Genomic DNA, 22,122 nt, shown 5'->3' with positions numbered 1-22,122 from the left:
ATTCTAAATATTGAATGTGTGTTAATACGACTAGTTTCAAATGAATTAACACCCGAGTACAGTTACTGCTAATTTGATCTTCAAGTTGGTGTGGAATTATGAAACTAAGAGAGTTTTTTCCTATATGTTGCTTTTACGTTTCATTCTTTTTGAAATATGTATGTGTAGCGTATGTTTGGATATATGTGTGAAGATACTAATATTTCAATATCTTTCAAGTATTCCATTTTTTCTAAAATAATTAAACATACACATGGTCAGTTACATAGATATCAAAGACCTTATGATTTCAATCTTGTAGGTAAGTTAAAGTACTTGTACATTACAAATTCATGGACAGAATATTGTTATAAAAAGGAGCAATATATAATTTGGTACTTGTGTTTTTCCTTTTTTAATCTATTATTTGTATTTGATAAATATTTTGATACTTAAAGATAATGGTGTACCAATTCTTGTATTAATATCAAAAATGTGAGTACTACATGCATCAAAAATGATTAGTGCTACATGGATAAAAAATGATGAGATCGTTATAATTTAAAAGGACATCAAACTTTAGTACAAATTCTTGTATTAATATCAATTATGATAAAAATATAACGATTTTGATACTTTCAAAGATCTCGTTCAAATTTAAACATTATTAAAATAAATTGTGCTAACTTTAAGCTCAAATAAAATTTTATTTATGTTATTTAAGGTATATTAAAATATAATTAAAATCATTTTGATTATATAATATTTTAATTGAAATATAATTAAAATCATTTTGATTATATAATATTAATATAAAACTATACATTTAAATCCAAAATATAAATAAAACATGGCATAACAATTAAAATTTAATATTAATAGAAAACATATTTAATATTTCTTTATTTTAAAAATTTTATCTACGTGAATTATTCAAAATGTGGAATTTATAATATTTTATTAATTAAAATAATGTATTTACAATTAGACATTAAGTTAGAATTCATTTTCAATTACGTAATATTTATAAAATATATACACTTTCTACTGAATCAATATATTATATAGATTTTTATAATTACAATGATAAAGTTTATTACTATATTCTTATTAACTATTTAGTTTTTATATTATATTTATTATTTAAATTTTTGTCCATAATATTTTTTACTTGTGTGTTATAAATTATTTATTACTAAGTTATGGAGTGTTTACCTCTTTATTATTATTTGATTACAAAATATTATCATTTTCTATATGTTAAACACAATTTATTATTAATTTATAATTATTTATCTTTAAAATATTAAATTTGTTAATAGCTATCAATCATTTATGCAAATTTTACTAATAATTTTACTAATTAAAATAAACACGTGCCATCTTGATTCTTTTAGATTCAATGTTCCTTCTTGTAATTTCTTATAAGCATTCTTGTTTGAGAAGCAACTTGTCAAGTTATCCCCCATATAATCCTATCAACTCCCCCAAAATTAATAACCAAGTTGCTCTCATTTTTAATTTGTTTGTCTCTTAATTATTTTTATAAAATTTAATTTGCAACTTCAATTCTTTGATAGTGTGTTCTAAATTAATATTGTTTTTTTTTTTTTGATAATGTGTAATTGCAACTTCAATTCTTTGATAGTGTGTTCTAATTTTAATATGTTGCAGTAATGGCTCGTCTGCCTTTAATTGCACAACGTGAGAGGCGTAAAAGAATTGGTATTGCATTGACACTATGGTTAGAAATCTGTAGACTTGCGATTTGGTTCTTATTTAGAATGGGTGCCAGCCTTAGCCTACAGACTTATAGACCAAGGATTAGGTCCTATACCTTAGATTTTTATGCAAAACGGGATTATGTGAAAAGGCTTGTATATGCTAGTGACGAGACTTGTATTGAACAAGTTAGGATGAATAGAACTGCCTTTTTTAAACTATGTGAGATGTTAGAATCGATAGGGGGATTGAAGTTGTCAAGAAACATGCTTGTTGATGAGCAAGTAGCAATGTTTTTACATATCATCTCCCATCACCTGAAAAATCGAGTTATCAAGCATCACTTTAGAAGGTCCGGGGAAACTCTTAGCAGAGCATTTCATACTGTTTTAAATGATGTCATACGCTTACAAGATGTGTCATTTAAAAAGCCGAAGCCAATTACAGTCGATTCTTCTGACACAAGGTGGAAATGGTTTAAGGTATTAGACTGAGTTTTATATATAGCTTGTACAACATTTAGTTGACTTAGATTTAAATTAGTATTCTAACTCAAGGTTTTATATCATGTGATATAGAATTGCTTAGGTGCTCTTGATGGAACCCACATCAAGATTAGGGTGCCAACAGTTGATAAACCTAGATATCGAACGCGAAAAGGTGACATAGCAACAAATATGCTAGGTGTTTGTACACCTAAGATGCAATTTGTTTATGTTCTTCCTGGTTGGGAAGGTTCAGTTGCCGATGGACGGGTTCTTTGAGATGCCATTAGTAGAAGACATGGACTAATTGTTCCTCATGGTAAAGTGGATAGTTAGAGGACTTTGATATTGTTCATTAAGATCAAACTTTTTGTGCTGAATTAATCATTTAAAAAAATTTATTTTATAGGTTGTTATTATCTAGTTGATGTTGGATACACAAATTGTGAGGGATTTCTTGCACCTTTTAGAGGACAACGATATCATTTGAACGAGTGGCATCAGGGTTATCAGCCAAGTTCTCCGCAATATTTTTTTAATATGAAACATGCCTCAGCACGTAATGTTATTGAGAGATGCTTCGGGTTATTAAAACTTAGATGGGGAATACTTAGGAGTCCATCGTTCTATCCTGTAATGGTGCACAATAGAATTATTATTGCATGTTGTTTGCTCCATAATTTTATTTGAACCCATATGAGTATTGATCCCATTGAAGCGGATGTGGGAGAAGGATTACCTACTAATGTGGTGGATGACGATGAACCGAATATCACAAATATTCATCCATCGGATGCTTAGGCTACTTGGAGGATGGAACTAGCGAACTAAATGTTCGATGAATGGCAAGCATCTAGAAATTAGTTTGTGAAACTTTTGTGAAACTTTTGTATTGATTTTTGTATTGTACTAAACTTGTTAAATTATAATCTAATTTCTTCTCATTCGGCATGTGTTATAATTTTAAATTTTTTATGGTATGGAGCTTTTGATTCATGATATTAAACTTAATTATAATTTTATAAAGTGTTCACTTTTTGATTCATGATATTAAAATAGTAATTAATATAATTTGTTTTTTTTTTGTTCTTAAGATAATTATGTCAGGTGTTCCAGAACCAAATGCTTCTTCTCAAGCTTATCGAGGAACCAAAAGAAAATGGGTTCCAGAAGAAGATGCAGCATTGGTTTCCTGCATAGTGGACCTGCACAATGTTGGAACATTTAATGCTGATACCGGGTTCAAAGCCGGTTATTTAAACGAGTTGGAAAGAATGCTACAAAAGGTTTTACCAAATGCAATGTTGAAGGCGAAACCTAATAATGAATAGAGGATTAGGTTACTAAAAAGGGAGTGGTCAATCGTCTATGACATGTTTAATGGCCAAAACAATAGCGGTTTTGGTTGGGACGAGCATAGGCATCTCGTTGTTGCTGAAGATGCGGTTTGGGACTCCTATTTAAAGGTAAGATTATTTCAAGTCTTTATTATCTTATTTTTACCAAACTTATAACTAATATGATTTCCTCATTTTCTTAGAGTCACAAAGAAGCCGCTCAATTCAGACATCGTAGTTTCCCTTACTACGACCAGCTTACTACCATATACGCAAGAGATCGAGCAACTGGGAAAGATGCTCAAACAGCTGCTGATGTTCTTGAAGAAATAAATGTTGAGGGTGTACATACTACAGGTATGGATGAAGAAAGAAACTCATTCTATGACTGCGAAGCTGACATCTCTTTGGATGACATGGATGTTTTTGTTGCGGAGCCGCAACGAGATAGAGACCAAGGGGGTTCCTCATCTTCAAACAAGAGGAAGAAGAAATCTGATGCTCGTGATATGTCGTCTTCATTTGATGAGGCTGCCACTTTATTGGCCGAAAACATCAAGGCCGTTGGCGATCAAATCAGTAGGAGTATTGCCTCCGAGGTGGTAGTTCAACAGAAGTCAGAAGAATATCAAAAGATGGAAGAGAAAGCTTCAAATTTATATTCAACCTTATGGGAAATTGAAGGTTTAACCGACGATCAGCGGTATCGAGCTTTACTTAAAATTCCAAATCATCCAACTTAAATGATCGTTTTTTTTAGTTTACCTTCTGTTGCACGATTGGAATGGGTCAGAAGATTTCTTTCTGACCCATAAAAAATCAATGTTCAAACTTTTTGATGTTGTAAAACTATACAACATATGGATTATGATGTAGAATTTTATTTTCATCTAACATTTTCTTAATATAAGTTAATTATGTTTATGCAGAATATCACACTCAAGTTATATTTTGATTTTAGTAAATTCATATAAGAACATTTTATTATTAAGAATTTTATGAAATTATATATCATTATTAATTTATATTTAATATTAATTATTTTAAATTGTATAAATTCATATAAGAAAATTTATTATCAAGAATTTTATGAAATTATATATTATTATTAAATTATATGTAATAATAATTATTTTATATTATAAAAATTAATATAAGAAAATTTATTAGTTATAATTATTTTAAATTTTATTAAATCATATATTTTAATTAAAATATATTTAATATTAATTATTTCAAATTATCTTTTATAGTATCATACATTATGATTTGAGTAAATTCATATAAGAATATTAATTATTAAGAATTTTATTAAATTATATATTTTAATTATAATTTATTTAATAATAATTATGTTAAATTATCTTTTATAGTATCATATATTATGATTTGAGTAAATTCATATAAGAATATTAATTATTAAGAATTATATTAAATTATATATTTTAATTATAATATATTTAATAATAATTATGCTAAATTATATTTTATAGTATCATATATTATGATTTCAAGAATTTATATAAGAATATTGATTATTAAGAATTTTATTAAATTATATATTTTAATTATAATATATTTAATAATAATTATGTTTAAATATGATTAAATTATTTATTATTGATATTAATAATCTTATTAATATTTAAATAACAATAACAATAATCATTTACCCAAACAAATTTATGCTAAGGGTATTCTAGTCATTTTAGTTTTTTCTATTATGTTATTACACCTCTATTCCATTCAACCAAACACAATAATACTATTACGCCTCTATTCCATTACATTCAACCAAACAATTGATTTGTTATTACACCTCTATTCCATTACGCCTCTATTCCAATACAGCGAACCAAACGTGCTCTTACAATTTAGTCCCTAAATCATTATTTCATAAAAAAAATCCTTTTTATGAAAATTTCAAAATTTTCAAAAAACTTTCATTTTCTACCATAAATTTCAAAATTTCAGCATACTCATCCATGGCAAACTTTTAATACTTTGATAAATTTACAAATTAATCCTCAAAATAGATATATTAGGTTACTATGATCTTGGAAATATAAAAAATACTAAAAACGGGACAAGAATTCATACCTAATTGAACCAAAACAACTTGCTTGAGCTCACTTTCTCTTAGCTAGGGTTTCCATGTATTTTAATTTGGGGAAGATGATGAAATAAGATGATATTAGTTTATTATCATCTTTAATTATTTCAATTTCAATTTAGTCCTTTTCTTTTCTAATTTTCCATGGATGAATCATCATAAATATCTACTAACTACTCTTAATGGTCTACTTTTCCTTATAAGGACCTCAAATTTTGAATTCCATAGCTATTTAATCCCTCTAGCTACTAGAATTCAACTTTTGCATTTTATACAATTTGGTCCTTTCTATAGAATTAAACATATAATCGATAAAATTTTCATAACAAAATTTTCATATGTCTTTCCTATCATTATGCAGACCATGCAAAAATATTAAAATAAATTTCCTTTTGTGCTCGGATTTGTGGTCCCAAAACTACTGTTCCAATTTCACTAAAAACGAGCCGGTACACATGTTTTTGAGACTTGGTCACTTATGTCTCGAGATAGGTCTTGAGACACAAATCCCCTGTTTCACATTTAGCTTTGATGTTTGGATATCTCGAGACAAAAAGGTCATTGTCTCAAGATTTGTCTCGAGATCGAAAACAAGAAAAAATCTAATTTAGGTTCGATATTTAGTAGTCTCGAGACAAAGTATTTATTGTCTTGAGACCTAGCCATGTATGTCTCGAACATGGCCAGCCTGTCTAGAAATGGATTTGCACAAATTTGACGAAATTGGAAATTTGTATAATAGTTTGGACATCCTTCTCCCACAACGTCGAACGATTTTCGCACCAATCTTTTTTTTGATTTCATCAAGTTTTACACTATTATTAAACCTTATTCCTATTTGATGGTGCGATTCAAATATACAACCAACTTCCGTATGACAAATTACCCTATCTAAATGAACATATACGAAGAATTGATTATTCACCTTTTATACAAAACCTATAAAATAAATTAAAACATATATATTAATTGCTATTAAAACAATTTATACCATATTAAAGCAATGAAAAACTTTGTATCAAACAAAATAATTTGCATGTCATACTAAAATTATTATCACTACATGGTCACATAATTATACATAATAGTAAAATAAAATGAAATAACATAAAATAATTAAAATCTAACCTCGTCAACTCAAACTTGATTTCTGAAATGATAAAAAATTATTCTTGATCTTCAATCTTGATTTCTAATAGTTGTAAGGACCCAAGTGTGAGACTTTTGCAACTATTTAGAACTTAAGATTTCTCCAGTTTAACTTTAACAATTCAATTTTTTTCTCCCTTAGTTTGTTTCAATAAAAAAACCCAAGCAGACCTACAAGTGACAGAAACTGGTGTTGCCACCTTATATGGTGACACCAATATTTTTATACCAAAATATAGCATTAGCAAAAATGGGAAATTAGGGAAAAAATTAAAAATTTCGGTGTCACTAATTAGGATAACAACACCAGTTAAAAAATATTTTTTTCAGCTAGAATCATTGGGTAATGATGAGTGTACTTTTGGGGCTGTTGTTGTCTGACAACATGGTAACTCTGTGTTTCACTGTTCAAAACAACTCATTCTCGTAAATAATTTGCAAAGCACCCCATCTTCATAATTATTTTTTTTCGTATTATTAATGTAAAAAACTTTTTTTTTATGTATTTGGTTAATAAAGTGTGGTTATAGTTTTTCTAATTGGAGGATTTCACTTGCACTGGTGTAAAACTTAAATGGTTTTAGACCATTTCATAACTTTTATATGTTTTATATTATAACAACCCAACTGTCATATTTCATGATTCATTCATGTAGATCATGCTTCATTCATTTTATGTAAACAACTTTTAATCATTAAACATATATTAATATAGACAATATTTTCGATCAATATGATAGATATATTGGATCGATTAAAAATTTACACACATGACAAGTACAAATATATATACACAAATTCAACAGTTGGACTATTAAAATATTAAATATAAAAAATTACGGAGGAGCATACCGATGTAAGCAGATTCCTCCTTTTTTAAAAATTATAAAATAAAATAACAAATTTGAAAATCATCATGACTAATTGCCTTGTGTAATTTCCCTACTCAATCCCTTCAATAATTTTCCTACTAAATTCAATGAGAACTATTGATTACAATAACTACTTAAACATAACATGTAGGTAAAATTTCAAATAATTACTGAAAGTTTATTGATTTTGCTTTCCAATTGCATGTCTAGATGCAATTAGCTTTATTACCTAAGAGATGGTTATAGAAGTTTAGTTAGGAAGTTTGAAAATTTTATTTATTTGTGAGACTTTGATTAAAAATAATTCACTATAAATTTACTTGTCCAAGTAGGGTGTGCATAGTTGGATTAAAATCAATTTAATAGATTGAACCAAATTAATTTGATTAATTGGTCAAGGTGAATTAAAAGTGTTGTAAAATTTAATTGTGGATTAATTCAATTTGAAAGCAATTAATTAACAAATTAATCAAAATTAATAATAATAATAATAATAATAATAAATACTATATAATATATAAAAACTTAACATATATTAACCGAATAGACCCAATAAAATGTGATCTAATGAGTCAAAGAAAAAAAAATATTATAAGTTAAGTTAAAATTAAAATATAATTGATATACATAATTGTATCCAAATTCAATTATCAAATCACTTTAAATTATGAGTGACAAAAAAAACAGAAAAGGGCCCAAGAAAAGGGCTGCAAAGTCATCTAAAAGCCCACTACTCCCATAGCCCAAATGGGAATTTGATAAAATACCATTGAATTACTTTACAAAAAGAAACCACAAAATAAGATTAAAAAAGAAAAGATGCAAATTGATGAATTAAGCTATGATTTGGGCACAATAATGATAGAAGATGAAATTAAAGTTTTAAGTACCCAAAGTGAAAAGTTGAACAAAAAGGAAATTAAAGAAATAAGAGGACCCTATCCTATACTTGTGATAAGGCATAATTGGATTCCTCAATGATTGGTACCTCTCACCTACTGGGTTTTCTTTGAACTCATTTTGAAGCTTTGATCAATAAATCCCCATCTCTTCTAATCATGACCACCACAAGCCTCAATTTTTATAAGAGAAAGAATGAAGACAATTTTTTATTCTACTTATTTTAGCATCAGGCTTTGAGTATGATGATTATTATAATTGCCAGCCATTATGACCATCATGATTAATCAGACCCTTCTCCATCTTTACAATCGCTATATAAGGAGTGGAGATGCAAGTTGACTACAACACACTTGAGCATTAGCAACCAAGAGGTCCCTTTTTTTTAGAAAAAGGATGCTGAAAAGAGGTTCCATAACCGTATCGATGATTCCAAACTCGACACTGTTGATGGGATGGTGCCGGGGAAGGAAGCGGGTGAAGAGGAGGCGTGGAAGCACCGTACGGCTGGGGAATAAGGCTAAACGTCGAGGGTTCTGGCTAGGGTCACGTTCAGTGGTTCAATGGGGGGTCATGGTTGGTCCTCTCAGAATGCTGAAGAAGATCATTACGGAAATCACAGTGAAGGAAAAGTTCATAGAGGCGTATTATATGTACTTACCTTTATTACGCCCTCAATTATTTCCCTTATGTTGATATATAATTTGGATACTTTCTTTTCTTCTGTTAATAATGTACTCTTTAAAAAGTACATGACACTCTTAACCACCGGTTCTTATAATGTTAAGACCGAACATCCTTCCATAAATGCTTTATGTAAGAACTTTAAAATATAGCAAATATTCTTCCTCCCTCTTGCACCTCTTTTGCCTTTTGGTCCTATATCTATTGTGGTGTTAGTCGATTCTTGTTAATTATGTACCTGGTTGGTTGAAAAGAGATAGCTGTTGAGAAGATTGTTCGATGACTTTGTTCCTTTCTCAATGTGTTTGAATTCAGGCATGAATATCTGATATGATCCTTATAACGTTAACATTGGAGACCTGAATCTAAAAACTAAATCCAAAGTTAAAAAAACAAACGTTTCTATTTTCTCTTTTAGGTAAAGCAACTTAGATCCAAACTTGAGAATGCTTTGTCTCTTAGAAAAAACTCAAAACAATGATATTTTACATTTATATATGTCTAAGTGGAGAAACGATGACATTGATTAGTCAAGAATTAAAGTACGATTAAAACAATCATCTTCTTTTATAAGATGCTTTTTCCAAAAAAAGACAAATATGTAAAGACGATTTTGAGATAAATAAGTGATGATAATTCATTATTTGTGATATTATTCAAAGGTTTTGAGATAAATTTAATTATTTATTTCATCTTAGGGTGGGTTTGGATGGGCAGTGCGTTTACTTGCAGTTAGTGTAAAAACAGTGGTGGCGGTGAGATTAGATACTGTAGCGATACTGTAGAGTGAGACAAAAAGTAAGCTAAACGCACTGCACCCAATCGTCCATCCAAACTCACCCCTAATCTTTATTTTATGTTTTAGTACGTCATCATATTCTAAACTTTCATAAAAAAAAATAAACACTTATGAATAAATCGTAAGCAAAGGTAATATTTTATTTTCATAGACAATCATTAAAATGTAAAATTTGGATTCATTATATTTTTATAATATCTATTCATTAATTTAAGTTTAATGAACTAAACATACTTCACCACTTATTTAAACAAATTCTTATTTTCGTTCATTAAAGTCCTAAATTTTAATTGAAGTAACAATTTTCTTTTTCTTTTTAAGCATTTAACATTTCAATGGAGATTGACATGCAAAATGATATGATAAAACTTGCTTATTTGAAGAAATTATTTTATAAATTAAAAATATATAATATATTTAATGTAAGTAATATTTAAAATAATTAATATTTTATAAATAAAAATTAAGAATAATAAAATTTAGAACTATACTATAAAATAAATTATATTATTAAAATAAAATAAAATAAAGGTAAAACAAATAACATGCATCCATTATAATAATGATTTATGATAAATACAAAAATATTTACATTAATTTGATTAAATATGAAAAGATATATTTACGTTAAATTAATAAATATTTTTAATATTGATGATTAAAAATAATGATGATTCATTATAAGTACTTGCTTTGCAAGTAATAAACAATTTATATATTTTTTAAAAATAACATAATTCTAGATTAATTTCTAAATATTTTTATAAAAAAATCTAAAATTACCCATAACTCTTTCTCAACTCTTAAATAGGAGAATAAAAACATTTCAGCACACTCGAACCCAGGGGATGGCAGGGGCTCTGGCCCCCCTAAAATGAAAAATTTCTATTTAGGCCCTTAAATTTTTTTTAAAATTTTAAATTAGTAAAGGTAAAATTGTACTTTGACCCTCCTAAAATTATAAAAATTCGATTTAATCCTTTAAAAATTATAAAGATATAAACTATAAAAAATTAAAATTGCATTCGGTTTGTTATGGCTTCACCCCTGCTTGAACCCACACCCTCCTAGACTCAATTGACAAATTATAAAATATTTTTAAATGTCAATTTAGTAGTATGATAGAAAATAAATAGAATTTATTATAGATTCAAAAAAAAAAAAATTCAAACTCATGCTTATATATATTACAGATTATAGATATTTTTAGTTTTACTGAAGAGATTTTATTTGCTATAACAAATTTAATTTAAATTTACCTATGAGGTCATGATTTGTTGATTAAGGGGGATCTCACCATTTGTAAATGTGATATGTAGGCCTTACTCTCATCACATTGGTTTGTAATATGCGAGACCTACTCCCACAATGTGTGTATGCCATTGCCATGTGGATTTTATATTAAACTGGGTTAGACATATATTTGTGCATGTAGTGTACTTAGATAGAAAATTAGATTTTTTATTTTATAAAATGGATATTTTATTTTGTAATTATTTTCATTTTTTACATTGAAAAATTAAAAAGTTTATCAGTTAAAGATTAAGATAAGGAATGATATAACTAAAAAAAGTTATTAGGCTTAAGTTAACCACTTTTCTTCCTCAAAACATAACCTCTCAAATCTTTATCCTTTCTCTTCCCTTTGTTTGTCGAGGAAAACGAAGAAAGAAAATTTTCCCAAACATGTCGTTACTCAGCAGCCATACCATCCTTCCCCGACCTTTACTCCACCTTCCTCCCCGAAACCCTAACTTCCCAATCTTCACCTTCAAACCCATCTTCCTTCCCCTTTCTCCTCCCATTAAACCCTCAAACTCCGTCTCCAAACCCCCCAAATTTATCCCTTTAGCTTCCATTTCTGCACCCCCGGCAACACCCTGCAAATCCCCCGAAATCCCAGCTCTGTCCCCACTCAACGGTTCAACTCGAACCCTCAAAACCCTTTTCTCCTTGGCCCTCTCCGCCACCATCGTCTTCACCAAAATGATCCAAAATTATGCTCTCAAAACAATCTCCCAGAACCCCAACGCACTTTCCACCGTGGGCCCTCTCTTCTTCGCTTCCTTAAAGGACCGCCCTAGCGGATACCTCAACACGCCTTTGACTGTGGTTGCGGCGGGATTAGCTAAGTGGCTTGACATTTACAGTGGGGTTTTGATGGTTAGGGTTTTACTCAGTTGGTTCCCTAACATTCCCTGGGACCGGCAGCCCCTTTCGGCTATTAGGGATCTATGTGATCCTTATTTGAATCTCTTTAGGAATATAATTCCGCCGATTTTCGACACCTTGGATGTTAGCCCGCTTCTAGCTTTCGCCGTGTTGGGGACTCTCGGCTCGATTCTCAATAACAGTAGAGGAATGTATTGATTGCTTGCGCCGAGGGAGAGTGAGTAAAGAAAATGATAATTCAAGTTTTAGCATTAGATTATCTATTTTGACTATTTAAAACTTTTATTCTCGATTATCTTACGGTATAATTCGGAATTCTTGAGCATGGTTCGTATATTAAAATTTTGGTTGATTTATTGGAATGCTTTGTTTTTGTTCTGTTTTATTGAATTTATATGGAGGAATGCAATAGAGCTGCTGTTTTTATTGAACTCTAGGATTGTTAGAATGAATGATCTCTGTATTCAGTTTTCGTATCGGAGTAAAACGCCACATCCTGACGATAGCAGCTAGCGTATAATTTTAAACCTTGCCAATTGTTTCATCAGTTCCATCCTAAGTGTAGATGTCGAGATTCAAATCTCACCGGATATCACAAAAATGATTGTATGTTTACATTGGGTCACTTTTGAAAGTTGTTATCAACATTTAGATGAGTTGAACTCTACATCTGTGATACAAAGAGTTCAAATGTGCCAACACCAAGCCAAGGAGCTCTACCAACAAATGCAAAATGCAGGGTACTGTTTGCTCCGGAAATCATACATGTAGACCCTGCCTACCCTTCAAAATACATCCTCCGCCATAGTTAAATCGTTCATTGGACCCAAGCGACATTTGGAACCAAAATCCAAAAACTATCACTTTTAGGTTACCAAGCAATGGATAGAAATGAGTAATTATAGAAAACTCGTTTATCGTTTCATAACTATTTTTCTATTTTATAGCTTAAATATTTGGTAAAAAAATATAGCTATATAATTTGTGCTCCAATTACTTGGGTTTTCAGAATTGTTGCCGGTTCCATTTGGTGCCGCTTGGTACGCTTCATTTTGGTCATAAAAATGGAATCATAAAGCTTATGTTTTGCTTCATTTTGGTCATAAAATTGGAACCATAAAGCTTAGGTTTGGCGGTAATTCATTCAAATTGTGATTTGTTTTTGTTAGTTCAACCTATATTGGTTTGTATTGATTTGTATGGGTCCATATATATTTTTGATATTTTAAATTAAAATTTTTTTTTGTAATTATTCATATTTTACCAATAAGTGTTTGGTATAGTGATAAGGTACATTGTACTTTCAAAAAAAAAAACTTTGGAAACAATGTTGTTAGGATGGATAGTCATGAATCTCAAATGTGTCATAACCATAAAATAAGTTTAGCTCGGATGAGTAACATGATGTGTTGTTATAAAGGTTTAGCTCGAATGGATATCTTGATATATGTATATATTTAGTTCGGACAAACAACTGGTGTGGTGTAGTTACTTGTGTATCCGAGTCTGTTTATTAGGGTTCATCATGCGAAACGATTTATATGAAATTGAGAATTTGAAATGGGACGAAATGAATTTGTTATCCAAATGGAAGGTCATTGAATATGAGTCTATTTGATCTTGGTATATTAAAGAAATGAGGTAAGTAAAATGACAAAGTTGGTGCATAACTAGAAATGGTATATTTGATTGTCTTGCTTGAGTTATGCATTTTGTGTATGATTGATTTGGTTTTTTAGGGTCATGTAGGTTTTTTTGATAATTGAATTGTATATGTATGTATCCATGGAGCTTGAATGAACATGGTTGACATAGTTAGAAGGATATTTGGATTAAATAGACTTAAATGATTAATAGTTGAGTTGTAAAGTATTAAATGAATTGGTGAAATGAATTCATACTTGAATTGAGTTCGGCTTGGTAAAATAACTTTTTATTTGGTGAGTGATTGTGTGGTAGCAATTAAAGTTGATTTAAAGGTAATTGGATTGGGTTCAAATGTTCAAATTTGCCAAAACATGGGCAAGTCTCGACAACTAACTTCTTTCGTCGCAACGATGGTCAACAGTAAGTGACATCGCGATATCAAAAGATATGAAGTTGTGACGTGACATATTGGTTGGCATCATCACGACGTGAAATTATTGAAGTTGTAACCTCAGCTCTAATTTTTCAAAACTTAGCAATTTAATCCTATTTCATGTTCAGGTTAATAGAAGGGCTTTCGTAAGCTCGTATAAGACTTGGAAATGATTGTATAACATAATTTGAATATTATTGACATTTGATTACTTGTATGATTAAATATTGCCTGACTGATTGTAGTTGCTTCGACAATGAATGTAGCATCTTGTAGTTCGGACTTGGCGGTCGAGTTGAGTAAGTGGTGTTGCATTATTTAACTCTCTGATTAGAGTATGACATCCATTCAAACAGTAGTATAAAATTATAAATTTCATTATGTACTTAATATTAAATTTCAAATCTTTACGCAATTATTATCTAATAATATTTTTAAAATTAGCCTCGACTTTTGAATGTTGGTATAACAATAACGAAATATTTTCAAGCTTATTTGGTATACTTACATGACTAGCATCAGTATTCCACCTGTTCAAATAATATGTTATTCTAAAAATATAATAATAATAAATATGATAATTATATTATTAAATGATTTTATCTGAGTACGAGTGGAAATTGATAAGGGAAGTTTACTCAAAGACATAAAAATGGTAAGCGATACTATGTCTATGATTAAAAGATGAGTATATATCCATCAATTTTAATTTTTTTTATGCTTCAGTTGCCCAACACATCTCTTGATACAATGTAGCCAACACAGTTTATCCCTCACTAAGTCATTCAACTTCTTTTACGTCAATTAGTTGTAGGAGCCATTTTAAATGTATCAATTTCGAGATTTGTTTGACATTAGAAAACCCCCGATCAACCTTATTATGAATGTTCGAGTGAATTGTTGTCTTTCAACTGTATTAGAAGAGTTGTCAAAATGTGAGAAATTATCTTCTAACCATTTCATATCTATTCGGTTACTACTAAACTTATTCAGCATATTGCCTAATAGTCGGTGGCAAATTGGCCTTTAATCCCCATTGTGCAGTGCTCCCGTAACGACTACCACATTTGTCACGCCCTAAAGGCGATAGATCCAAAAAGGGTGAGTAAGGTATGTATGTAAACTATTTTGGCGCACTATACTAGTATAATATGCCACCCTAACTTGCCAACAAATTAGAGTATTGGTGTATTCCAGCGTTAAAGTATCTACTCGTTAGAGGTATCTAAGGATTTAATTATATGGCCTCTTCAAGTGAAGAAAAAGTACGCCTAAGGGAGAGTACGCCCCAAATTTTTAGCTGAGCACTAAAAGCCTACCAATTGTATGAGAAAGCTATAAGAGACTTAATTCTTTTTAAGATCACGCCAATCATCTCTAAAGTATAATATGCTTGGTTTGCATGAGCATTGTTCAAGTTGGTTCTTGTAATCAGATTAGTTGGAAGTCAATTGGATTGTTTTGACCCTTCCCATGACTGGTTAATAGTAGAGTAGATCTTCATTGGATTTTTTTTTGCCTACCCTTGGATTTGGTGGGGAAATCTGGGGACCAAGAGTATATTTATTGAAGGGAGGGGAACATTCCAAATAGTTTTTCTTTCTACTCAATGTTCAATTTCTTCTTTCTAACCTAAATGTTCACTTCTTCTTCGTTAAGATAGAGCTAAGACCTCGTTTAATTAGTGGATGATTCAACCTTTTGGTAAGTCTTATGGCCCTGTATATTACGATTGTTGATGAGTAAGGATGTTAAAATGTGTAAAAATAATAGGGTGTAAGCAAAAGACCCTATATAAGAGTTGCACGTAGTTGAAACATTAGCAAACCATCTGTAAATAGAAATTCTAATAAAAATTCCATGATCTTGTAAGCAGTTGTTGCTGTTGGATTGGAAAGGACAATCGAAACAAAAGTTTCAAGTTGAGGTAAAGTTAGATCTCTCGTTAGTTTCTAGACCCGACTTCTGCATGATATTTTATGATGATTCCGTGTACGGTCGATGTTCATATAGATGCACATATCTTCTTAAAGAGTTGTATTTATGTGTGTATGTGTGTATGTGTTTGTGTGTGTTCTCTGTGAATCATTTGTATGTATGTACTAAAGTGTACGATGTGCTATATGAAAATAACGATGTGTGGTAAGCATGCATGAGAAGTATGATTCTGTTAAGGGTATTAGTGAAGTCTATGTAAATGTGTCCAACATGTTATTAGAGTGATGTATATCAAATTTTGGTTGGTGACAATGGGGTTCGGGAGGAGTATCTGGAAAATATGCAATATGACAATGAACCCCGCAGTAGTGTTTTGATGATGTTCGCCGGGACAATAAACACAAATGCCAATATGACAAGACTATAGTCCATCGGGACCGTAAACACGAGGTCCATCGACACAGTAAACTTGAGAAAAGGCCATTATGACATATATGTGGAAAGACCATGGTCATGGCACATTCTGGAAATGATGGATGAGTCGCATTTGTCTACTAGGGTTTTTGTGTGCCCTAGGGTGATGATGGGCAAACCTCAAACAATGCTAAGTTTCGGTAAATCTATATCGTCAAACACGATAATTTATATGGTGTCTTGGTGGCAAGCCGAACCAAACCAACCTATGCCTTTTTGGCAAATTATCTGAAAGGCGTAGCGTATTATTCGGAAAACCTTAGTGGCAAATTATCTAAAAGGCCTTTGTGGCGTATCATTCAGAAAGCCTTAGTGGAAAAGTTATCTAAGAAACTTTTATAGCAAATTATCTAAAAAGCTTTTGTGGCATATTATTCGAAAAGCCTTAGTGGCGAAGTTATCTGGGAAGCTCTTGTGGCGAATTATCTGAAATGCCTTTGTGGCGAGATCTGGGTATGCCTTTGTGGCATTTTCTAAAAGAGTTTTTGGCAGTATACCTGACTAATGAATATGCTATAGTAACTCGCCAGTATAAAGAGCTTGGCATATTTGGAATTATCGGTGGGGTAAGTGCTCGCCAAACCTAGAAGTTCTCACGTTATGTATCGAAGTCATCTGGGATTCTATTGGATGATCTAAAACATTACATTCAATGAAATAAGTTCGCTATCTAGATTGACTTAAAAATGCGATATGACTGGAATTTTTTCAGCTACTAGAGCCAACGTAAGAATCTTCCAAGAGCAGTATCTGCATGTATAGCATTCCGAGAAATGTATCCAAATTTTATTTTCAAAAGGGATTATGAAGTAGGATCCACATTAAAGTGTGAAGCTTGTGATCCAATGATGGGGCAAAATGTATATAAAGTGGTTAAGTGTAGAGATTGGCGTATAATTATCCGCCAAGGTCTAAAAAGAAGCCCAAAATCCTTAAGTTGAAGAATTCAACAACATCGTTTAAAGGTAATATTGGTTGAGATTGACTAAGTTCCATTGAACTTACAGGCGTCTATTTGTTATGCAGGATCTTGAAATTGAACTAGTGCGCCAGGAGGGACCAAGCCAGGAGTGCGCCAAAGTGGTGGTTCATAGACCGATATTATGCATACATAAGGGCATTTTTAGATATTTGGCGTACAATACTCTACGCCGTGATTAAATGGGTTTTAACAAAATTTTAAGTGGTAATATATTAAACTAGTTTTGAAAATCTGTTGTATTTAGTAAACGCCTCTTTTAAAATCTTTTGATTTAGGAAGAATATAAAGAAATGAGAAGTATGTTCAATATGATTTTCGCCTATTGAAAAATTTTGCTAATTAGTTTATTTTGGTGGTATCCTGTATCTCGATCCGGTAAATCGGGTCGAATAGAGTGTTACAACATCAATCGGTAGACCAAGTTATTATGCCACATCCTTGAGTGTAATCTTACACTTACCGCACGGAAGATGAAATGTGTGTTTCAGATCGTCATTTCTCTAGCAAAACACTGATAAGTGGTAGGCTCCAATTTAGTCCTGCCTCTTCCAAGTACTGTTTAATAACATGTGGTGCTCTTGCACTTAAATTGTGTATATATATATACATTTCAATAATTCGATCTTCGTCTTGATTATATAAATATAAAAGATTTTAAAATATAATTGTTAAGTATGACTCTAATTTCAGTCAAATTTGAGAAATAATCTTCTAGTTAAACTCTGTTTATTTGTTTTAATCAAACACTGATTAATTTAGATTATTTTATTATTATTTGACATATGAATTTATCCTATAAATAGGCTCTTTTACAACCTTAGAAAATACACTCATTAGAGATTAGAACTCATAACACATTTACAGAATTCTGTGTTTACGTTTTGAGGGTTCTTTGTTTTCGGGTTTTTGGGTTTTAGTTTTATCTCCATCTTTTGTACTATTCGTTCTTTTGCTATTATTTTAAAATTATCATTGCCCGTGATTTTTTATCATCTTTGGAGTGGTTTTTCCATGTTAAATTTGTGTGTTCAATTTCTCAATTTATTCCGCTATCTTTTGTTACTTGTTGCTTAATCGAGTCGGTCCCTAACAATAATAATATTAACAACTTAATAATGATATTAATTAGAATAAAAATATAATAATATTTTCTTACCATTTGTAAAGAAAGTTGAATACGTGTTTGTGATCCAAACGAATTAGAAATGTTTGACATTTTTAAAATCTGAACGTTTATCAAATTAAATAAAATTAATTAATTTAGATAATGAAGTAAATGTTATTAATAATTTATTTAACATTAAAAAATATGGTTAAACTTATTAAAAAATAAAATACCTTATTTCTCTAAATTTTGGGAAAAAAAATTTCTCTTTAAATCAGCTACTTTTTTCAGTCTTAATTGATATTTGGTGTATAAAATTATCTGGGAAAAATGGGTTTCAGAATTTGGAGAACCAGGAGCAGTCCAGACTCTAGAGAGTAGACCTAAAGGGTAAAGACTTAACATAGCGAAGATACCCCAGCGCTTGTTTCCCTAATTATATCTCCATGCTCTCCTTCTCAAAGCGACTCCCCACTCTAACCCAATGCCTCCGCTCCACCACCCACCAGCTCCGCTTCGCTAGAACCGACCCCGCTTCCTCCAAGCGGCGCTCCAAGCCCTCTGGTTCTGGGTTCTCCTTCAACAAAACCGGAGACAAATCTGAGTGGTGGGTCGTGGACGGCGAGATGCATGAGATCGGCGATCATGTGCCCCCACGTGAGCGCTTCGTCATCCCCAGAGACAACATCCCTAACAAGCGTCGTAAGCAGCTCAGGGAACAGTTCATGCGCCGCACTCGCCTCGTTATTAAGGAATCGGTTAGCGCTATAACATAACTACAACCACAATTATATTTTTAATAACCTAAAATATACGGAAAACTGCTGCTAATAGTATACTCTCTTTCTGGGTTTTGTTTTGTTTTACTGAAGGAGCATGAACCGTGGTGCAAAAGGTACATGGAACTGTATAATGAGCTTAGAGAAAACTGGGAGAGGTTGTATTGGGATGAGGGTTACTCTAAAAAAATCGCTAAAGATCATGCCAAGTATGAGTCTGCTGAGGACGATGATCAAGATTTTAACCCTTACAGGTTTCTCCTTGCTGGTTTCTTCATCTTCCTATGTTATCTAATCATGACAAATAGAATACTTAGAAAGACATATATATTTATAGTAGCTCCCTTGCCATTTGTAAATGCTAGATATCTTGATTGAGGAAGTATTCATTTGGCATCACTTGTTATTGTTATGCCAAATTGAACACCCATAAACAGCCTTACAGAATCAAGAAGAGTTTATGTTCAGTTATTACCTTTTTTTTCTTTGGTTTCTATTATTCGAGCCTTGATTTGTCTGCCTAAGGATTCAACTAGAAATGTGATGCCTAATCATACTCCCTTTGTTTTGCCTTATAGGAGCAGGGGAACCCGTGCTGATCTCACTAAGGTGTGACTTTTTTACACGACTTGTTGGTGGCTTAATTTCAGCAGAACTTGGCCATTCCATGTTGTGTGCATGGAACTTTCTCTTTTTATCATTATTATTGTTATTATTTTGGAACATATCTTCCTGTGGATACTACATTGAATTATGCATTCTAACTGCAGGACCAAGGTTTTGGGAGGACTAGGCAAGCTGATAACTCTGGGAAAGTCAATCAACTTCGGGATAAGTTTGAATATGATAGAGAGAACAGAATGAGAGAGAAAGGTATGCTCAGTTCTTTCAACTTTCAAGCTAATTTATGCTTTATACAGATCATGCTGTGCGTGCTTCATTCTATAGATCTAGGGCAGCAAAAGCTGAATTGCGGCAATCAACTTGTGCAGCATGTATAAAATGAAACGGAATTTACTACTAGGACAGTGTCTTGACTGTCATGCCCTGACTGAAAACTTTAAATGATATGAATCCAAACGTGATCACTACATGTGTGTTGTGGATTAAAATGCATCAAGTTTTTTTCCAAACTCAAAATGTCAATCTTATATGTCTACAAGCCAACCTGGAATGACTTATAAGCTAGCTACCAAGACTCTACCAGAAACAACCCAAATGCCAAGTTACCGCCCTAGATAGGTCCCTTGGTCTCAAGGCTGAAGGGTGCCCATATCAATTGAAGAAGGCAACTGGAATTATAACCATTGGTTGTTTGAGCTACATTGTTTGTTGTTTGTTAATGAGGTGATGAAAGATTTAGCCCATGTTCTTTACTAGCTAAATGAACTGAGATTGAGCATCTCATAATTTGGCTCTTGTAGACTTGTAAAACATTTTTCTGCCACTGAAGAACGAAATTTTATTTTGGGTCCATCTCTGCGTTCTAAACTTTAACTGGAGTTTTGGGGCTTCTTAGGGTCAAAGTTTGGATTGTTATTTCACTTAACTGATGGAAATGCATTAAACTTGTTGCCAGTTGTTTTATGTGGAGTGTTAAACATAAGCTGCAATTTTTATCAATATGCACTTCCAACTCTCTGATAAATTGTACCTTGTGATTTATGAAGATTTTCATTTACGGTGTGAATATCTTTAATATACTGAAATTTGGAATCCTTTCATTGTATTTTCTTAAATGTTGGAATGGTTAGGCTTACATGAGTATACTGGAGCCTAAAATGTATCCATGAAATCCCCATATGGCTTATACTCATCAATAAATTTAAACAAATATTTTTCACATCATGTCATGTAAAATGCATGAGAATTTCATGAATGAATTACACACAGATATCATCTCCAATGGATTATTTTGCTCACTTCTCTGTTGTATAATTATAGTTTAAAATATGTAAAACCATTATGTTGTCTTTACATGGAACACTCACATGTATGTATTATGCAGCATTTGCTCCAATAAATGGACAAGATACCTCGAGCAGCTACAATACAAACTCTAAGAATCAGCCGTTTGACACTCAGAGATACTTTTCTGATAGTGACTAACAGTAAGATGAAAGGAAGGGAAGTAGGAAGTGATAACATCAGAAATCTTTAGCTAACTGCAAAGAATCAGTTTTACTGTTTGCTTTGGTCACCGTTGTTAGGCATGCTGCTTCAGATTCCGACTACTACCCTCAAGCAGCCGTTGCCTGTCAGATAAGGATGCAAAGGCTTTTCGTATTCATGTTGCGGAATGTTGTATTCGTTAGCAAGCTGGATATTAAGTTACGATTTTGTTGATCTTATCTCCATATATTTGTTACAAAAGAGGCAGTCTGACTATTAAAGAAAGAGTTGTAGGTATGGGAGACATTCAAGATTTGCTGATTTTCATTTTTGAACCAATTGAGCGAAGACTCGAGTTCCTTTTTTTTTTTTTTGAAAATTTTGTATACGTGATGTGGTTGTTTTGTTCAAAGCTAATGGTGGATTGGGAAATGCTTGCA

General features: G+C 31.4%; 3 protein-coding genes across 3 annotated transcripts; all 3 read left to right on the top strand.

The window, feature by feature from the left end:
* The first annotated feature begins 8,657 nt into the window (after positions 1–8,657).
* Positions 8,658–9,417, top strand: LOC105801493 (hypothetical protein). The gene has a single exon (XM_012632775.2). The coding sequence runs from the start codon at positions 8,954–8,956 to the stop codon at positions 9,251–9,253; it is 300 nt and encodes a 99-aa protein (XP_012488229.1). The 5' UTR covers positions 8,658–8,953; the 3' UTR covers positions 9,254–9,417.
* Positions 9,418–11,633: 2,216 nt separating this feature from the next.
* LOC105803337 (ylmG homolog protein 1-2, chloroplastic) lies at positions 11,634–12,574 on the top strand. Its single transcript, XM_012635462.2, has one exon. It carries the CDS (start codon positions 11,727–11,729, stop codon positions 12,408–12,410), a length of 684 nt encoding a protein of 227 aa, XP_012490916.1. The 5' UTR covers positions 11,634–11,726; the 3' UTR covers positions 12,411–12,574.
* A 6,519-nt stretch (positions 12,575–19,093) lies between these two features.
* On the top strand, positions 19,094–22,122 carry LOC105803338 (uncharacterized). The gene is made up of 5 exons (XM_012635463.2): positions 19,094–19,549; positions 19,664–19,824; positions 20,149–20,179; positions 20,341–20,443; positions 21,579–22,122. The coding sequence occupies exons 1-5, from the start codon at positions 19,238–19,240 to the stop codon at positions 21,677–21,679; spliced, it is 708 nt and encodes a 235-aa protein (XP_012490917.1). The 5' UTR covers positions 19,094–19,237; the 3' UTR covers positions 21,680–22,122.

The sequence above is a fragment of the Gossypium raimondii genome, chromosome 11 (genome assembly GCF_025698545.1).
Source record: "Gossypium raimondii isolate GPD5lz chromosome 11, ASM2569854v1, whole genome shotgun sequence".
In the NCBI taxonomy this organism is placed as follows: domain Eukaryota; kingdom Viridiplantae; phylum Streptophyta; class Magnoliopsida; order Malvales; family Malvaceae; genus Gossypium; species Gossypium raimondii.
This window is presented reverse-complemented; position numbering and strand designations above follow the sequence as displayed.